Raw genomic sequence first — 18,971 nt, 5'->3', positions numbered from 1 at the left:
AAAAATAAGTAGTAAAGTAAAGTAAAAATATCAGAAAAATACTTGAGTACAGTAACGAAGTATTTGTACTTCGTTACTTCCCATCTCTGATTATCAACCACTTAATATGTTTAAAAACTCAATTTCCATCCAACTGAAACATCCAGAGAAGTGCTTTCTTTTGCATGGAATGTTTTTATAGACTCTACATCCCCCTGGAAGGTCTGAATTGTTTAGCTGTTTTGTCAATTGTAAAAAAAACTAAGATAATGACTTAGCTTCCTTAGCTTATTACCGAATATTCATACATAATGTAATTTGCATGGGATTCGATGTCAGTGGCTCCTGTTTTAGTGCCAGTAATCAAGTAATAATTTTTTAGATTAGCATTGGGTATTTTACTTGAACTAGTATAATTAATTAAAAAAAGTTGTAAAATTCTTAGTTTAGACTATATTTAAGATGGAAGTATTTTAGTAGGGCCTTTTCTTCTTTACTTCACTTTCTTGAAAATTATCAAAATATAGGACATAATGTATATTGTGTGAAGTTTTTTCCACTTAACTACGGATAACTTATTATCATTCAGTAACATTTACAGTGCTATAAAAAAAATTCTCATTTTGCAGCTTTGTTCCAGTTAAATCCTCTGCAATCCTCTGAAAACCAAGGGTTGCCTGTCCAAACTATTTCAAAATTTCACTCCAGGGTTTGGTAAAAAGTTGGCGGCCCTGTTAACCAGTCTTGCTATGACCATTCCTGTCTCTATTTCACTAAAAGGGGGGAATACCAACAATCAGGGATTCACATCAGGGCAGTCAGAATAGATCTTGCTTTTGTGTAATAGACCAGGAAACAATGGTAAAAAAAAACAAGCTACATCCACATTAACACGCGTACGCACAACTCAAATTCTATCCTCTCTAAACAATAGAGGGGTGTAGAGAGGGTCTGAATGAGCTCTGACGATTCTTTCTCCTAAAAATCATAAAACATAAATTTGAAGGATTGCATGAGTAAAATACCACATTATGACTCCTTTAAAACTTCTATTGTGTGTAGTTTACAACGTTTTGATGTCCTGTATTTACCAATTAAGCATCAACTGGTAAAAAGTTACTGTTTTACAACCATAAAAGAAAACCTAAATGTTTCAAAGTCCATCATAGAATGTAGTGCAATAGTGACAAATTAAACTTTGACACACTTTTATATTGCAGTGTTTGATGTTTTGTGTGTCACAAAATAAACCAAATAAATTAAAGCCCCTAGCGGAGTGGAAGGAGAAAAAACAACAAAATGGAAAATACGCCATCCTTGACTTTTAATGAATTATTCAATGTGAAACGTTAACAAGAACATTTAAATGCGCTCCAAAGGCCGTTATAAAAATATGTCAGGCAATTAAATCTCACTACTACTGGCTGTAAGAGGCCTTAAGGAAAGTGGACGATCCTTTTATGTCCATCTTAATTGCAGTGAATGAATGAGGTGTGCGTTAAGATTTGTGTTTAAGGGCATCGAGGTTCAGTCAGATGAAGGTTTGCAAGCCAGCATGTAAAAGTAGTTTACTATCACCGTCACTTCTGTGTCGGGAGAGGATGCATTCATGGCACTCAGCAGTCTGAAATAAATACAAAAGGAAACTGGTTACAACTTATTTGAAAAGGCCTGCATATTGGATGAATTTAAAAAAAAAGGACCTAAATGATAAAATAATGGAGATGGAAGGAGACAGTGCCAGGAACTTTGTGTAAATGTTAACCCGCCGTTAAAGTAATTAAACCCAATGTCAAACTGCTTTTTTCATGCATGTAAAAGTTGTGCCTCAGCACTTCTACCACATATATTGTGCTAGCTTAGCTGTTCAGCCCTGTCACTAGCAGGGGAATTAATGACGGCTGTGTTATCGAAGCAGTCAAAACCTTCGACGGTTAAGCTTAGCCAAGCAATGCCTGGATTTTCTGATTAAAAGTCCAGGACCATGACTGTATTCACAGACACTTTTCAGCAGTTTTTGATAATGATGGATGGAACAACGGTGGAGATTATGAGAAGGGAGGTTAAAGATTGGGACCCGGTTGTTAACGGTCAGGCTGGGGGATGTTTGAGGGTGATAACTCACTTGTTCAGGATGCTATTTGAGAGACGTTCGGCTTCAGATGGGTCCTTTTGTTTTAGCTGCTGGTAGTTAGAGAAAGTTTCCACCATGCCTATAAACCCACTGACCGAAAGGGTCCGTCTTACTTGGCAGGACTCATTCCTACAAAGACATTCATAGTTACTTTGTATTTAAACTTAATATGACAGGCTACTAATGCATATTAAATCAATAAGGACTCACCATTCCTTGTCCAGGTAAGAGCAAGAGTTAAACATGTCAAAGTAGAGCTTCTTGGAGCTTGGTCCTAAATAAGAACTTCTGTAGGGCAGCAAGGCAGCGTAGAACTAGAAACAGAGTTTGACAGATTTCTTAACACAACCTATGAATGGAATTATTGCAGCAAAGTTTTCATTTGAACCGCTTCGTATGCTTTTACAAATGCATGGATGCTTAAGTCCTAAGATTTGTAACGGACCTCCTGGCAGATGTCATTAAGGGCGTCCGAAACATCTCCATATTCAAGGTTCATGTCCATGGTGTAGCTCAGGAGTGCAAGGCAGCCTCCAGGCCTGAGCACCCTGTCGGCCTCCTGGAGGAACCGCGGTCGATCGAACCAGTGGGCCGCCGTCATGGCCGTCACAAGGTCCACCTCGCCAGCTGTAAATGGTAACTCCTCTGCAGGGGACTGTCTGCGGTGGGAAACAGAAGAGTGGAGTGTGTTGTAGTCATTTATCAAAACCCCAAGCCTGCTTAAAATATCCATCAATATTAGATAAACTTTCTGCAGATAAACCACTTTACTTATTATGGCACAAATTTAGTCAGTGGTCTCAATAGTCATACATCAGAATGCAGTAAGGTAGCATAATTTCTAGAATAATGTCCTGCAACTGGAGAAGACAAAGTGTGCAAATTGTTATGTAAGTTACAGTAGGTAATGTTAAATGATACACCAATTATCTTTTGTTCCAGACTTCATTTTGTTTTTCTCACCACCACATCATTGCTGGTTATTTTCCCATTGAGTTCATTCGGTTTGCAACTTCTGATAGGATAGCAGTAGCTGCATAAAATGCTAGCAAGTTTGTTGAGCAAACATGAAATCACTATTCACCACAATATGACCATCCATTAGTGTCCTAATTATGTTGTAATTATTGTAATCAGGGTCAGCCCAAGGCATAAGTGAACTAAGTAACTACTTGGGCACCCAAGGTGAAAAAGGGCCGACAAGAACAAATAATTGTTTAGGTTGTTTGCATATATAATGATATCTATATAAAAATGTTAGCAAAAAACACAATTTTATCATAAGATTTTCCCTGATTGTGTAATGATTAATTAAAAATTACATTTTGTAGTCTTGCTGCCAAATTGACCCACAGATGAAGAAGAATCAGTTTGTAAACTTCTTAGAGGAAAAACGTATTTTTGCCCTTAGAGATAGAAATCATTCCAGACATCTCATATTAGATTGCTCAAAAAATCTGAATTCAACCGAAATCTTTGGGTTGCTCTAAGGATGACCTGCACTCTACCTGTGACTGTTGTGTCTGAAGAGTGGAGTTTTTCCAAACTCCAATTTATAAAGATCTACCTGAGATCTGAGACAGCAGAAAGATCTAGTTTTAACAACAAACCTGAGTGTCTGATTTCTAACAAGAGAAAATCTTGACAGCACAGGTTTTAAAGAGTTTTTAAAGTCTGCCTTTTTCTATGTCTGCTTCTGTCTCCTTGAACCCCAGTCGGCAGATGGCCGCTCACACTGAGCCTGGTTCTGCTGGAGGTTTCTTCCAGTTAAAAGGAAGTTTTTCCTCTCCACTGTCGCTACAAGCATGCTTAGTGTGAGGGATTGTATTTGAGTCAATGAGTCGATGCAATCAACTGGTTTTCCTTAGATAGAAAACTTTGAATGAATCTGACTGCATGATCTGGTTGAACTGTAAAGTGTAAGCTGCATATTACTTTATTTCATTGCATTTAGTAACANGCCATGTGATTGGCTGCTTAGAAATTAAGTGTTAGCGAGCAGTTGGACAGGTGTACCTAATAAAGTGGCCGGTGAGTGTAAATCAAACATAATTTTCGATACTAGGTCAGTAATCGAATATAAAACTAAATCATTAACACGAAGAATACTTTTATTTTTTCTCAGTTAGATTATAAAGCTAGTTTTGAAAGCACTAGCAACATTTTTGATTTTAACTACCGGTATGTAAATCACATGCTAAGTTCAATTCGATTCAGTTTGATAATATAACACCAATTCACAGCACTTTTAACTTCAAAGCACTTTAACAGAGAGTATTCAATCAGATCACTGGTTAAATCGGAGGTGTTGACAACAGCAGCCCAGCTGATATTTCCTTTCCAGATGGTGTCACAGTTAAATGGAACCAAACCAGATAAAGCTACTATGACAATTGGAGGAAAAGTGGTCCCTAAGTCCTCCAGCACTCTGAGCCTATAGCAGCATAACTAGACTTAGATTTAGACAGACTTTATTGTCATTTTGTACACACAGATTGTATACATGAAGAAATTTTATTCAGTAGAGCCCTCTAGTAATTTCCATTTTTTTAAGTTTGGCGAGAGTAGGGAGGTAGGGTCACTTAAACCACTCTAACTGTAAGCTGTAACAAAAATGAAAGTTCTGAGAGACTCTATGTTTAGGGCTGAACAGTTTTGTACTTTTGTACTTTTTTAATTCAAAAAAAGATTGCATAGTTTGTTTTTATGTTTTTTGTATGACTTTTTCTTTACAAAATTACAACTTATTCTATTTTTCTGCATGATGAACTCATCTGATGTTAGCAGGGGTATGAATTGGCAGGAATTTGGCAATTCGATATCTATCACAATACATTTGTCAAGATATGTTTAATCCCAATACATTAACAAGGATACTATAACAGAGATATTGCGGTTTTTATAATAATAAAGCTGTGGAAAAATTCACAAGATCTCATTGTTGCTCTGCTGCTGCTGGTGGACAGTAATAATAGACTGTTGAGTGATGCATCACCATCTGGTTGCTGTAGGCGTAAGAGTGTAAGGACGTTTGGCAAAATTTTGAATCAACAGTACCCTGTAATGAAATATCACCATATCCAACAGAATTTATTTTTTTTATAACATTCCTAGAAATTTTAGCTTTCAGTTGAAGGGACAGAGTATGCTAATAAAGCAGTTTTATTTACCTAGCAAAAGCTGTTTTTTTAGTACAAAAAGACATCAAGCATGGAGTTTGAAGTAGCCATCCTTGATTTTAGACTAGATATACCTACAGTACATAGTTTTCATGATTTCCACCCCCCTTGATGTTCCCAGAAGCCAGTTAAAGTTTGTCTAGAGCGAGTTCCTCCGATGGAATGCATCTCCAATTCTGTTGCCCCTCGACGACCAAGCTGTTATATATAGCCCTGTTAAGCTTACTTGTAATTCAAGAAACTCTTTGGCTCCTGCCTCCTCTACAAACACAAGTCCTCTGCTGTGGTTTCACTCTTTGGAAGTTCAAAGACATATTATTTCAGTCTAAAGAGTTGTTAAGGAAAGCTCTGTGCTTAAAACCTTGAAGCTTTCTCTCTCCGGTTATTTTCCTAAGAAGAGATCCCTTGGGACACACTCTCTAAATAACACCTCATAACTTATATGTATTAAATAACCATGAGACATGACAGCAGATTTGAAAAGAAATTGTAATCTTACTCAGATCAGAGAAATTGCTTAGAGTTGCAGAAGCCTCACAGGTCCAGGCTCACATCTCGTGAAGTGGCCTCGAGTCACAGTTAAAGAAGCATTCTATAGAACTCCAGTATGCCACATAATCACATCATTACATCATGCATGTTTATAAAAGAGCACACATCCTTCGCTCCAGCTGTATCACAACATTGCAGAGTGTGATAAAAACAAAGAGAACTCGCTGTTCAGAATGTTCCACTATATCCAGGCCCTAAATTCATTCTCAAATCTCTGTTATGTACATAATGAAGATGATAACTGTATATCCTGACAGAGAAACCATTTGGGAAACATTAGTTCTGACATGCAACAGGCAGGTATTACTAGGGTTTAACAGACTCATGTATCATCAACAAGAATAATTGTAACAGAATGGTGCAAAAGTATAAATTCATACACATTGATCCATAAAGTCTTACCTTCATGGTGTTGGACAGTTCAACATTGGAAACTTTGCTTCATTTGAGTGTCTCATCTAAATTATCCCAGAAAATGTCTGCTTTTTTGGCCTTTTTTTCAGAATCTATGAGGGACTTACTAACTGCACCTACCAGGTAGCCTTGAGGATGGACTGCTTCTGGCCCAACCAGGTGGTGGACGCCTTCTTCATGAAGATTCACCGCATGTACTTTCAGCACTGTGCTTTGACCGGCCGGCTCCTGCAGGAGCCACCCATCAGCATCCTTGTCCCCTTTATAGGCGTTTCCGTGATGATCACACTGTTGATGACTGCGGTAGTGGTGTGGAGGAGCAAACGCACACAGGGGATGCTGTAAAGATGACGAGGGTCCTCAGGACTTGGAGATGGATAACATCAAGTCAGCCATGTTGAAAAGGCAGCTTCATATACTGTCAGAAGAATTTGCATATCACAAGAACCACCTTTATTGAATTTAAACTACATCAGATTCAACAACTGAGAGTATGTCAAATTAAGTGCAAGACGCTTAAAGCTAAAAGATATAAGTATATAAAATAAGAGTTTGAGGAAAATGTTTAGTGTAGACAATACAATGCTTGTACATAGCTAATGATTTTCTGAGATGTACCAAATGTTTCTTCTCTGGACTTGTAGTCTGTCTAGAATATTAGAAGGAGTAATTTTGAATGTTTAAGTAACTTTATGTGTTGGACAGATGTGGTAGGTGCTCCCGCCACCCTGACTGAGAAGCAACTCAGCTGATCATGTTAGGATGCTTTACTGTTGGTACACTCACCTATTCTTCACTGGACAAATTATTTTTTACGTTCCTCAGACAATCAAAAGGACAAATACTAATAAACATAATTTTACTTTATGCAGACTCAGGCTGTCTATCACCAAAGGATCCTTTCTGCTCTATTTGTAATGTTCTGGTACTCAAGATACAAAACCGGAGCTGTTTTTGTAGCACCTGAGTGTGAAATTCCTTGCTGCTTTTAAATGCATTCAGTGCTGCCAACTGTGACCCTATGCGTCAAAGACAAGAATAAGAAAGGAAATATATATATATATTTTTGAGAAAATACATTGATTTTTTTTCCTGTCTGGTCAAAAGAGTGAAAAAATAAAAATAAACAATTGTGTTACTGTTTTGTTTGATTGATTATTGTGACCGTAAAATTTGCTAAAAAGGGTACAGTAGGTGCAACAGAACCTACTGTAGAGACCTATTATTGGCTAGTTTCCTGGTGAGCTTTTCTTGAAATGGAGCAACTTAGGTTTTTGTTATTCTTACAAAAATGTTTTTTTTTTTTTTTTTATGTCTCCCATTAGTTTAATCTTGGCTGCTCAGTGGCGCAGTGGTTAGTACTACTGTTCTCCCTGAGCATGCGTGGGTTCTCTCCCGGTACTCCGGCTTCCTCCCACAGTCCAAAAACATGACTGTTAGGTTAATTGGCTTCTCTAAATTCCCCTTAGGTGTGAGTGTGTGCGTGAGAGGTTGTTTGACTCTTTGTTGCCCTGCAATGTACTGGCAACTTGTCCAGGGTGTACCCTGCCCGTAGACAGCTGGAGATAGGCACCCCTTGTGACCCCACTCATGAAAAGCGTGTCAGATAATAGATGGATGGTTTAATCTTGGTGTCACCTCCCTCAACATTTAGGGCTCGATCCCAATACCTCATATTTTAGCTCCTGCCTCTTTCTCCCTTTCTAGCCTCTAGCTCTTCACCTTTCTCAGGTCAACAGTAAGAACAGTACCCAGGCTGAGAAGTATTGTGCTTTCTTAACCTCACTCCTTCCTAAATGTTTTAAGGGGTCCTCACCTGGGAAGATTGACTTCATGTTGGTGTTGGGCTTCAGTTAAAACCTGTTGGTGTTGGGATTCAGTTAAAACCTGACAGAAAATCAGGAATAATAGAGTAGCTTGGTATTTTTTTGTGGTATTGTTGCTCAAACAACAAAATTGGTCCTGTGGGGTGTGATTTTGGACCTATTCCAACAAAGCATTAACCCTGGTCTGTCAAGTGTCACCCATTTGGGCTGAGACTAACGCATCTCAGTGTCTTCACACGCTCTCACTCCATATGCCCAAATATAAACACTAGAAAATTATGGACATTAAAAATCAACTCCATTAAACTTATTCATATAAAAAATACCATGCCGATGAAAATCCAGTCAGTATTTTCAACACAACCTCAGTGCTAACATACGAGGACATGCCAGGTTCAAATCCAGTCTATATTTTTGCACCAGCTCACCTGACAGCAGTGGAGTGGTTTGCGAGTGGTTATCACGAAGTATGTCATTTGAATTTTATCTTATTTTATCTGGATTAAGATAATTCAATTTGTAAATTAATGAAGATTTGAAGCAAAATAGTACTTGGGTAATATGAAGAAAATATCAACTAGCTTAGATTATCAATGTGGAGAGTGAGTGTAGGATCATATCAATCATATCTTTTGTTCTCTATACCTATTTCTGTTTTTATTTAGCTTTACTCCTTGTTTGCTCTAGTTTAGCAACGTGATTTAGTCCCAGTTTTAGTCCATGTTTTGTTCATAAGTTAAATAATTATTGCTCAGTCTAGTTTAATAATCTCCCATTGGAATTTAAAACTGATTAAACCAACTAAGTAAACAAATCTCTGAATTCTTAAAGCTTTCAGGTATGCCTCACAAACCCTGTAGGAGGTCCACAAAAAGAAAAAAGAACCATTGCATTTTATTTTCAAAAAGATCAGAGAAAATAGTACTACATACAGTAAGACCCAGAGAGGATGTGCAGAACAATGTAGTTCTCCAAGACTGATAGAGGAGGAACCAGAGGGGTGTTCTCATTTTATTATTACTTATCTTATTCATTAATCCTTATTATCAACAGAGATGGCAAAAGTACTCACTTTCCGTACTTGAGTAAAAGTACAGATACTTGTGTTAAAAAATACTCTGGTAAAAGTGGAAGTACTGATTAAACTTCTTTACTCAAGTAAAAGTAACAAAGTACAGGTTTGTAAATTTACTTAAAGTATAAAAGTAAAAGTAGAAACCACTTTTTTCATGCCGTTGCCTACATTTTAAATGGATGTCTGCCAATAGGACTAGATCTCCGTTGTGTTCATTTTCAATCATCTCGTCATCCATACTACTATGCTAACGCCACCGCCACCAAGCTGCAATGATTTGCCGCGAATTAATACCGCCGAATCTGTCGATTCATCTTGTAGTGGTGCGTCAAATGCAACGTAGATTCCCATCCAATTAGATAGAATTTGGTATTGATGACGTGAAAAATAATAACAGTTACTCCATTGAAATGATTCAAAACTAAAGTAACGAGCCAATTTTTTAAAATGTAAGGAGTAGAAAGTACAGATATTTGTGTAAAAATGTAAGGAGTAGAAGTAAAAAGTCGCCATAAAAATAAGTAGTAAAGTAAAGTAAAAATATCAGAAAAATACTTGAGTACAGTAACGAAGTATTTGTACTTCGTTACTTCCCATCTCTGATTATCAACCACTTAATATGTTTAAAAACTCAATTTCCATCCAACTGAAACATCCAGAGAAGTGCTTTCTTTTGCATGGAATGTTTTTATAGACTCTACATCCCCCTGGAAGGTCTGAATTGTTTAGCTGTTTTGTCAATTGTAAAAAAAACTAAGATAATGACTTAGCTTCCTTAGCTTATTACCGAATATTCATACATAATGTAATTTGCATGGGATTCGATGTCAGTGGCTCCTGTTTTAGTGCCAGTAATCAAGTAATAATTTTTTAGATTAGCATTGGGTATTTTACTTGAACTAGTATAATTAATTAAAAAAAGTTGTAAAATTCTTAGTTTAGACTATATTTAAGATGGAAGTATTTTAGTAGGGCCTTTTCTTCTTTACTTCACTTTCTTGAAAATTATCAAAATATAGGACATAATGTATATTGTGTGAAGTTTTTTCCACTTAACTACGGATAACTTATTATCATTCAGTAACATTTACAGTGCTATAAAAAAAATTCTCATTTTGCAGCTTTGTTCCAGTTAAATCCTCTGCAATCCTCTGAAAACCAAGGGTTGCCTGTCCAAACTATTTCAAAATTTCACTCCAGGGTTTGGTAAAAAGTTGGCGGCCCTGTTAACCAGTCTTGCTATGACCATTCCTGTCTCTATTTCACTAAAAGGGGGGAATACCAACAATCAGGGATTCACATCAGGGCAGTCAGAATAGATCTTGCTTTTGTGTAATAGACCAGGAAACAATGGTAAAAAAAAACAAGCTACATCCACATTAACACGCGTACGCACAACTCAAATTCTATCCTCTCTAAACAATAGAGGGGTGTAGAGAGGGTCTGAATGAGCTCTGACGATTCTTTCTCCTAAAAATCATAAAACATAAATTTGAAGGATTGCATGAGTAAAATACCACATTATGACACCTTTAAAACTACTATTGTGTGTAGTTTACAACGTTTTGATGTCCTGTATTTACCAATTAAGCATCAACTGGTAAAAAGTTACTGTTTTACAACCATAAAAGAAAACCTAAATGTTTCAAAGTCCATCATAGAATGTAGTGCAATAGTGACAAATTAAACTTTGACACACTTTTATATTGCAGTGTTTGATGTTTTGTGTGTCACAAAATAAACCAAATAAATTAAAGCCCCTAGCGGAGTGGAAGGAGAAAAAACAACAAAATGGAAAATACGCCATCCTTGACTTTTAATGAATTATTCAATGTGAAACGTTAACAAGAACATTTAAATGCGCTCCAAAGGCCGTTATAAAAATATGTCAGGCAATTAAATCTCACTACTACTGGCTGTAAGAGGCCTTAAGGAAAGTGGACGATCCTTTTATGTCCATCTTAATTGCAGTGAATGAATGAGGTGTGCGTTAAGATTTGTGTTTAAGGGCATCGAGGTTCAGTCAGAAGAAGGTTTGCAAGCCAGCATGTAAAAGTAGTTTACTATCACCGTCACTTCTGTGTCGGGAGAGGATGCATTCATGGCACTCAGCAGTCTGAAATAAATACAAAAGGAAACTGGTTACAACTGATTTGAAAAAAAAGGACCTAAATGATAAAATAATGGAGATGGAAGGAGACAGTGCCTGGAACTTTGTGTAAATGTTAACCCGCCGTTAAAGTAATTAAACTCAATGTCAAACTGCTTTTTTCATGCATGTAAAAGTTGTGCCTCAGCACTTCTACCACATATATTGTGCTAGCTTAGCTGTTCAGCCCTGTCACTAGCAGGGGAATTAATGACGGCTGTGTTATCGAAGCAGTCAAAACCTTCGACGGTTAAGCTTAGCCAAGCAATGCCTGGATTTTCTGATTAAAAGTCCAGGACCATGACTGTATTCACAGACACTTTTCAGCAGTTTTTGATAATGATGGATGGAACAACGGTGGAGATTATGAGAAGGGAGGTTAAAGATTGGGACCCGGTTGTTAACGGTCAGGCTGGGGGATGTTTGAGGGTGATAACTCACTTGTTCAGGATGCTATTTGAGAGACGTTCGGCTTCAGATGGGTCCTTTTGTTTTAGCTGCTGGTAGTTAGAGAAAGTTTCCACCATGCCTATAAACCCACTGACCGAAAGGGTCCGTCTTACTTGGCAGGACTCATTCCTACAAAGACATTCATAGTTACTTTGTATTTAAACTTAATATGACAGGCTACTAATGCATATTAAATCAATAAGGACTCACCATTCCTTGTCCAGGTAAGAGCAAGAGTTAAACATGTCAAAGTAGAGCTTCTTGGAGCTTGGTCCTAAATAAGAACTTCTGTAGGGCAGCAAGGCAGCGTAGAACTAGAAACAGAGTTTGACAGATTTCTTAACACAACCTATGAATGGAATTATTGCAGCAAAGTTTTCATTTGAACCGCTTCGTATGCTTTTACAAATGCATGGATGCTTAAGTCCTAAGATTTGTAACGGACCTCCTGGCAGATGTCATTAAGGGCGTCCGAAACATCTCCATATTCAAGGTTCATGTCCATGGTGTAGCTCAGGAGTGCAAGGCAGCCTCCAGGCCTGAGCACCCTGTCGGCCTCCTGGAGGAACCGCGGTCGATCGAACCAGTGGGCCGCCGTCATGGCCGTCACAAGGTCCACCTCGCCAGCTGTAAATGGTAACTCCTCTGCAGGGGACTGTCTGCGGTGGGAAACAGAAGAGTGGAGTGTGTTGTAGTCATTTATCAAAACCCCAAGCCTGCTTAAAATACCCATCAATATTAGATAAACTTACTGCAGTTAAACCACTGAGATATACTCAGTATATTGAGATATACAATACTTTAATTTTACTATATGTTTTATTTAAATATGTCTGTTATCTTTTCATTTATCAATCTACAGATTATTTTGCACCACACTTTTGAAATTGATAACAAAAATTATAAACCAGGTGATACTTTTACTCTTCTTAAGCTCCATTTTACTTTATTTTATTGCATTTAGTAACACTAAATGCTGCATATGAATAGGAGGCCATAAACAGCCCTACCAGAGCTGCAGAGATTTTATGCTAGGTGGTGAATGATCTGATCATTGAACTGTTGATAGCAGCAATCACTATTGGCAGTAATAGAGGTCAGAGAAATCTTTTTTTTTTGCTTAGGACCCCTTTGAAGCTCTGCCAGCCCTGATCTTATGTCCATAACTGAGGCAGAAGCTTTTATTAGTGTCATGAAATTCACAATTTTATTCATGGGAGGTTTTTTTTCTTTCTCGTGGAGTCAGAATATCACCAAATTTAACACCAAAAAAATACCTTTTGGGTTCATAACATATATTGTCTGGATTATGAAGAAAGCATGTTAATTTTAACAGTAGGCCTACACAAGGACACCATTCAACCCTTAACCACAGATTTAGGCCTGTTTCAATGTGCATTCTATATATTACCCCATTTACACTACCCTTGAATAACCGTGCCAAGACCGGTCCGAGCTTGGTAACTGAGAGAACTTATCGTGTGTAAATGGAAAGTAAACTGAACTGAACCGAGCTAGACACATAACCGAACCGCGCTAACTGCAGACCAGTTCCAGGGGTGGGCTCGGCTCGGTTTTTCCCTGGCTCGGTTCTCTGATAACAAAAGCGCATGAGCAGAACGCCTCATCTCCGTCTGGCTGCACATCCCGATTCACACTCCATTCCAGTAGTTGGCACTAATGCCCCTCTGGAAGTTGCTTGCCAACCAACACAAAACAGAAGAAGAAGAACAACTATAAACAACAATCGAATTCTTCTCCACGCAACATTTTAAATAATGGCTTCAAAAAAGCGTGGTGCGACCTGGGATGACCATTTTGATTTGCTTGATTCCCTCCTTCTTTGTCTTCTTCTTCTTGTGTTTCATGACGGTTGGCAAACAACTTTTGGTGTATTACCGCCACCAACTGCTTGATTTCCTCCTTTAATACTGGCAGTAATACCGCAGATCGTCACTAGGAGGCAAGGAGTCGAGGAACCGAGATAGCGTGATGTGTAAACAGTCGTCAGAACCAAGCTCGGCCTGGTTAACTGATCTGAACTCGGACCGATCTCGGCATGGATCGGTTTTTCAAGGGTAGTGTAAATGTATAATGTGAGGTACAATAATACTAGCGTTTAAAACAAAATGGACAGGATTTACCTATTCACAGATACTGAAGAATCTACAATTTGAAACCCCAAATATACAGTTACTAACAAGTAAGAAAGTTCTGATTTGTGATTTAGTTCCAATGTTTTTGTCAACTGCACATCATGTCATGCCTAACCATATTGGTATGACCACTGGTTTGTGAAAATCCAAAACAAGAGCCCCTGCTATTTGTTATCAGTTATGCCTAAAAGGTTTGATCGGTTTAGTAAGCTTCACTCAGTGTTTAGTTGAGGTACTGCCTTACAAATGTTATTCTTTTCAAAATGCCAGGACCTGTGTTATATATGTGTTGCTGATGTGTCAGTCCCATGCAAATCTACTCAACCTTAATAATGACTGGTTTGATTTTTTATTTACTAACACCAAAACTGGACTATCTCTTCTTGGGCTTCTACTTGGTTCTTTATGTTCAAGGTTTTAAAAGCAGCACTTATCTAAGTGACATATTCTAGAATGTTGTTTGTGTTCACCTGTAAGAAGTGTTTGGTGGGTTGCTTTTGGCCAATGCCCTGTCTATCATTGCCTGGCTGACGTCTGTCCCGACCACCTTGTTGAAGTATGGTGCCAAGAGGACAGTCACTTGCCCTGGACCGCAGCCAACATCGACAGCAAGTTCGGACCTCTTCGGTTTCTGAATGGAAGAGAATAGAGTTTTCCAAAATTAAACAATTTAATCCAACTTGGTCTTATTCTAAAAATTCATTATGATGGTTATGAAATTGAAAATGATTTGCAGAGTCAAGAAATCACTTAAACAAAAGTTATCTGATAACATGGAATTGGTTAAATATATTTCAGAACGCTGCTGATGCCAAAAGACACACCAATTCATTTCAATTTCCCAAGAAATATCTTGATGATGCCTTAATGAACAGAGCTGCATGCTCAAAAGAAAATCCACCAAGACAAATGGTTTGAAATACCTCCTGCCTGTCACTAGAGGGAGCTCAAGTTCCCAGAGTACTTAGTCTAAAGGGCTGGTTATACTCCTGCAGCAGTGTGTCGCAGTTAGCTTATCGCAGGTATAACGCAGATATTTTTGATTTATGCCCAATTTTGAAGCGTGGTCTGCGCTATGTTATTCAATGGCACAATGCAAGAGGGACTATCACGAACTAGCTAGGATTGTGGGTGTCGGTGTGTCAGTTTGACTAGCTTGTTCGCCATCTACAACCCTTCATCCCACGCCGGATGCCCCACATCCAGCATATCTGGCATCTTTGCATATCTGCGTTAACTGTGAAACACGCAGACAACCTAGTTTCTGAGCATAAACCAGGCTTAAGTAAGCACATGGAACTACAAATCAGTGTAACATAGACAAAAATGACAAAATACATGAACAGCATTAGTATAGTTTCCAATAAAATAGGAGAATTTGAACGTAAAGATAAAACAAGGTGCCTGTGTTCAAAGTTCCCATCCTCTAAATCTCTAAAATCTAAGAAAGGTAATACAAACTTACCCTTTTCTCTATGTAGCTCATTATTACGCTGACCATTTCATGTGGGGCCACTCTGTACTGCAGGTAAGAGGATGCATGATCCTTGCCTTCAAAAAGCCGCACAGCCATCTTTTTAGTAAAAACAATAGGCACCAGAGTGGAGGGAAAAAATAAGAGTAAAAGGCATCAATCCAGACTGGAGAATAGACAAAGGAATTTGAAGTTCCTGAATTCAGAAGGAAACAAATTATCTCAAACTAAACGAGAGAGAAGCAAAAGCTTTTGCTGCATCTCCACACTGACTATCATAGTACCATGATTCAGCAGTAAAAGCTTGACTATGTTTAACCAGCAAGTTATAGATTAACAGTTTGATAGTGTTTCCTTTTGCAAGTAGCTTAAAGGTCAACAATGCGTGTAGTTGTATTGTTCCCTAAAGAAATAAACAGGCCTGTTTACAATCAAAAATAAGACACACTGGATTAAAATGTGATGCATAATTTAGTTATTTGGGAATACAAACACAAAAGTTCAGTCCACAGACTTAAACAAGGATTTTCTTTGCTGCACTTTTAATTTTTCATGTTGCCAGAGCTCCTTTTGTTTTATTCTAATCTATGTACAATAATAGGTCTCTTGAATTTAACAAATCCTAGAGCTCCAGAAGATTGCCCTCTCCTGGCTACACTGTCCAGCTCCACTAGGGTCAGAAGGTATGGATATAAAGCCCTTCCAGCTAGTGTTCTCACAGTGGATCATGGCTGAGAGAACCTCCAAAGGTAGGATCCCTACATGGATATCTAATAGGGGAAGCTAAATACAATATGCCTGCGCCAGTTCTTTGTCATTCAAATTATGGCCTGACCCAGACCACTAACCTGGGTCATAGCTTGATTCTTGCTTAGAATGAAAGTCCAGTGGCCTCCGATTGAAGCCTGTTTTGTGGTTAATTCTAAAAGCTTGTATCCAGGATCTTGCTCTTCCAGTAGAGATCCATATTTCTTAATCATAGATCAGGGTCAGATTGTCGATAAACAAGTAACTTGAGAGATTTCTTCAATGGCCTTAATCTTACCTCACCACAACAGACCAAGGTGGCATAACTGCGGACAAGGACCCAATGCTTTCTGTTCCATTCTAGGATGATTCTTGACCGACACACCAAAGAACCTCAACTCTTCCATTGAGGCAGATATTTTAGCTTCTTATAATTATCTCTAGATATCTGCCTTCTGCTTTATTTTGGATTATATGTTGACATTAAGATTTGATCCACTTCATTTTGTTGTCAGCACTTCATTTGCCTTCTATCCTCTTAACTTAATGTGCTCCCTTTATTTTTATTTTATTTTTTTGTCTGATTCAAGATTAAAGCTTTTCTGCGTCTTTTAAATACTCAACCACATTATCTATCAGGCTTGTCTCCATACAAAGTGTAGCCTTTAAATGATGCATACATCCAAATAAGTTCAACTCTCATTTTAATGGCCAGGGGACAGTGAATAAAATCTCAGCAGTCGCCTTGTAATTAAAAGGTTGCATGTATTGTCTGGGCATGGTTGGGTTCCTTACGGCTTGCCCTGCAATTGAAAGGTGACTAGTCTATGATCTGCATTTGCATTTTCTGCATTTACAGGATACTTTCAACCCCCTATTCATTGTCTACAGGTGAAACACCTTAAGATTTTAGCCAATAATGACAAATGATGACAGGAAACATCCAACACATACAGAACGCGCATCTTCAAGGACTTTTGCACTTTTGGCTGATTACTCGAGGGGAAGGAAGGTGTAATAGATATTTATACAGTAGTTTTTTTTTTTTCAGAAAAAGTGTATCTAAACTACTGACAAGCTTTATGAACCTTTCATGCAGGCAGATTCAATACATTGAGGCCCCTAATTTAAAAGGTATTCATGCTCCTTCTCTGTATTCTTGGGTTGCTTTTTTGGGCTATTCTCGTGCTGCCCCTTCCTTATTTGTGTGTAGACCTTTTTTGTGCACTCTTGACATCTGCTTTCACTTTGAGGGTGGAACCAACCTGAGAAAGCAACCCACCTGTGACTGGCCATTTTTCAGGAAACCTCCTAAGACATTATTGTTTCTTCCTTGTTGCTCCTAGTGTCAAGCATCTTCTAGGCAAGTGCGTGTCTCTATAGGAGTTACAAATTGGTTAAATTAAGTCATCCCTATGTAAGCTAGTGACATCCAACTATTGCAACATGCTCTAAAATGAGGATTGAAAGTTGAACATGGAACTTGAGCTAAGCTAATGTTAGCTTCATTGTTTATATTGAGGAAAATGAGGCTTGAGTGAAATATGGTTTATAATCGAACACAGATATTTGCACTTGTAATCCGTTTGCAGCTACTGCTAAGCATGTTTTCTTTTGTTTTAGACAAAGACACAGATTCACGTGGGAGAGAATCTATGCATTAAAAGCAAAAAAAGCATGAACTATTGTGGGTGACATATTAGAGGCCTCATGGTATTGAATCTACATGCATAAAATGTTAAAAATTTGCATTTTGGAGAGTAGTTCACATGCTTTAGTTTTAAATAAAACGGCTCACATGAGTATTTATCATGTGTATGTCCTTTTGGCAGAATTTTGACCTCTTAGAGCTAAACTAGCAATGCAACATATATTGTCTGGGAGTTTTCATTAAAAAAATTAAACTAATCACATGCAAAGATTTCTTATTTATCATACAGCAAAGCATTCCTACAAGTTTATATTCAGGTTCTGCATTTTTTTATGATCTGAATTTATATTCAAGGTTCAGTAACCATCAGTCTGACTGTGTAGATGATTTCGATTTGATATAAACCAGCTCTGTTAGGACGAATTGGTAACAAGGCTAAAATATCCTTAAATCAGTACCTCCTGTAAAACCACTGTTCAGCTATATTATAGTTTTTATTTTTTTATTTTATTTTTTTTATTGACTGTGCAATATGCTGAATGTGCAATATATGTGAATAGGATAGTCATACCACTACCTCACCGTTGTTCCTTACCTACCACACTATAACGTTATAGTAAATCCACCTGTATATAAGCCATCCGGATTGTACATATGTCACCTCAAACCTCTGTGCTACTACCTTGTATTTTTTATTTCTTATTTTGTTTTTCATTATGTGCGATTTATCGTGATATACTGTATATACCTGGATGACATGTGTTGTGAATTTGGCGCTATATAAATAAACTGAATTGAATTGAATATACTGTATATATATTGTTTGTTCTTCTTAATGCACCTTTTTCCTCCTTGTTTGGTCCTTCTTTTATTACTATGCCAATATGTGACGAGTGAATTTCTCCGCTGTGAGATGAATAAAGCTTATCTAATCTAATCTACCTCCATGCAAAGACCAGTTACCTTCAACCCAAAGATGATTCAAACGATCATCTCATTTGTTGATTTCAGTACTTTTGAAGAAAAGGAAAAGTATGCACTTGCTTTTAGGATCCAGCAGATGGCATTAAATGCAAACCTAAATATATTCCGAGAAGCATGACAGAACAGGGATTCAGAATCCATTACATCGTCTTGTTTCATTCTCTATATGTTGGTTTTATTTTTATAAAATATGAATTCAAG

At 37.7% G+C, this 18,971-nt stretch overlaps 2 protein-coding genes across 2 annotated transcripts in view; one reads left to right on the top strand and one right to left on the bottom strand.

Moving 5' to 3' along the window:
- The window catches only part of LOC107084227 (receptor activity-modifying protein 1-like), a 12,925-nt gene extending 5,543 nt beyond the window's left edge, over positions 1–7,382 (top strand). The window contains exon 3 of the mRNA XM_015373958.1: positions 6,348–7,382. Within this exon, the coding sequence (XP_015229444.1) occupies positions 6,348–6,603 (256 nt within the window). The 3' untranslated portion in view covers positions 6,604–7,382. The remainder of the gene's footprint in view (positions 1–6,347) is intronic.
- A 3,796-nt stretch (positions 7,383–11,178) lies between these two features.
- LOC107084235 (putative methyltransferase DDB_G0268948) lies at positions 11,179–15,629 on the bottom strand. The gene is made up of 6 exons (XM_015373969.1): positions 15,380–15,629; positions 14,385–14,545; positions 12,204–12,417; positions 11,969–12,072; positions 11,750–11,887; positions 11,179–11,275 (listed from the first exon to the last, which is right to left on the bottom strand). The coding sequence occupies exons 1-6, from the start codon at positions 15,485–15,487 to the stop codon at positions 11,179–11,181; spliced, it is 822 nt and encodes a 273-aa protein (XP_015229455.1). The 5' UTR covers positions 15,488–15,629.
- Between the last annotated feature and the right edge of the window lie 3,342 nt (positions 15,630–18,971).

Source organism: Cyprinodon variegatus, unplaced genomic scaffold (assembly GCF_000732505.1).
Source record: "Cyprinodon variegatus isolate N-32 unplaced genomic scaffold, C_variegatus-1.0 Scaffold95, whole genome shotgun sequence".
Taxonomy (NCBI): domain Eukaryota; kingdom Metazoa; phylum Chordata; class Actinopteri; order Cyprinodontiformes; family Cyprinodontidae; genus Cyprinodon; species Cyprinodon variegatus.
The sequence above is the reverse complement of the archived record's forward strand: the minus strand, read 5'-3'. Positions and strand labels throughout refer to the sequence as shown.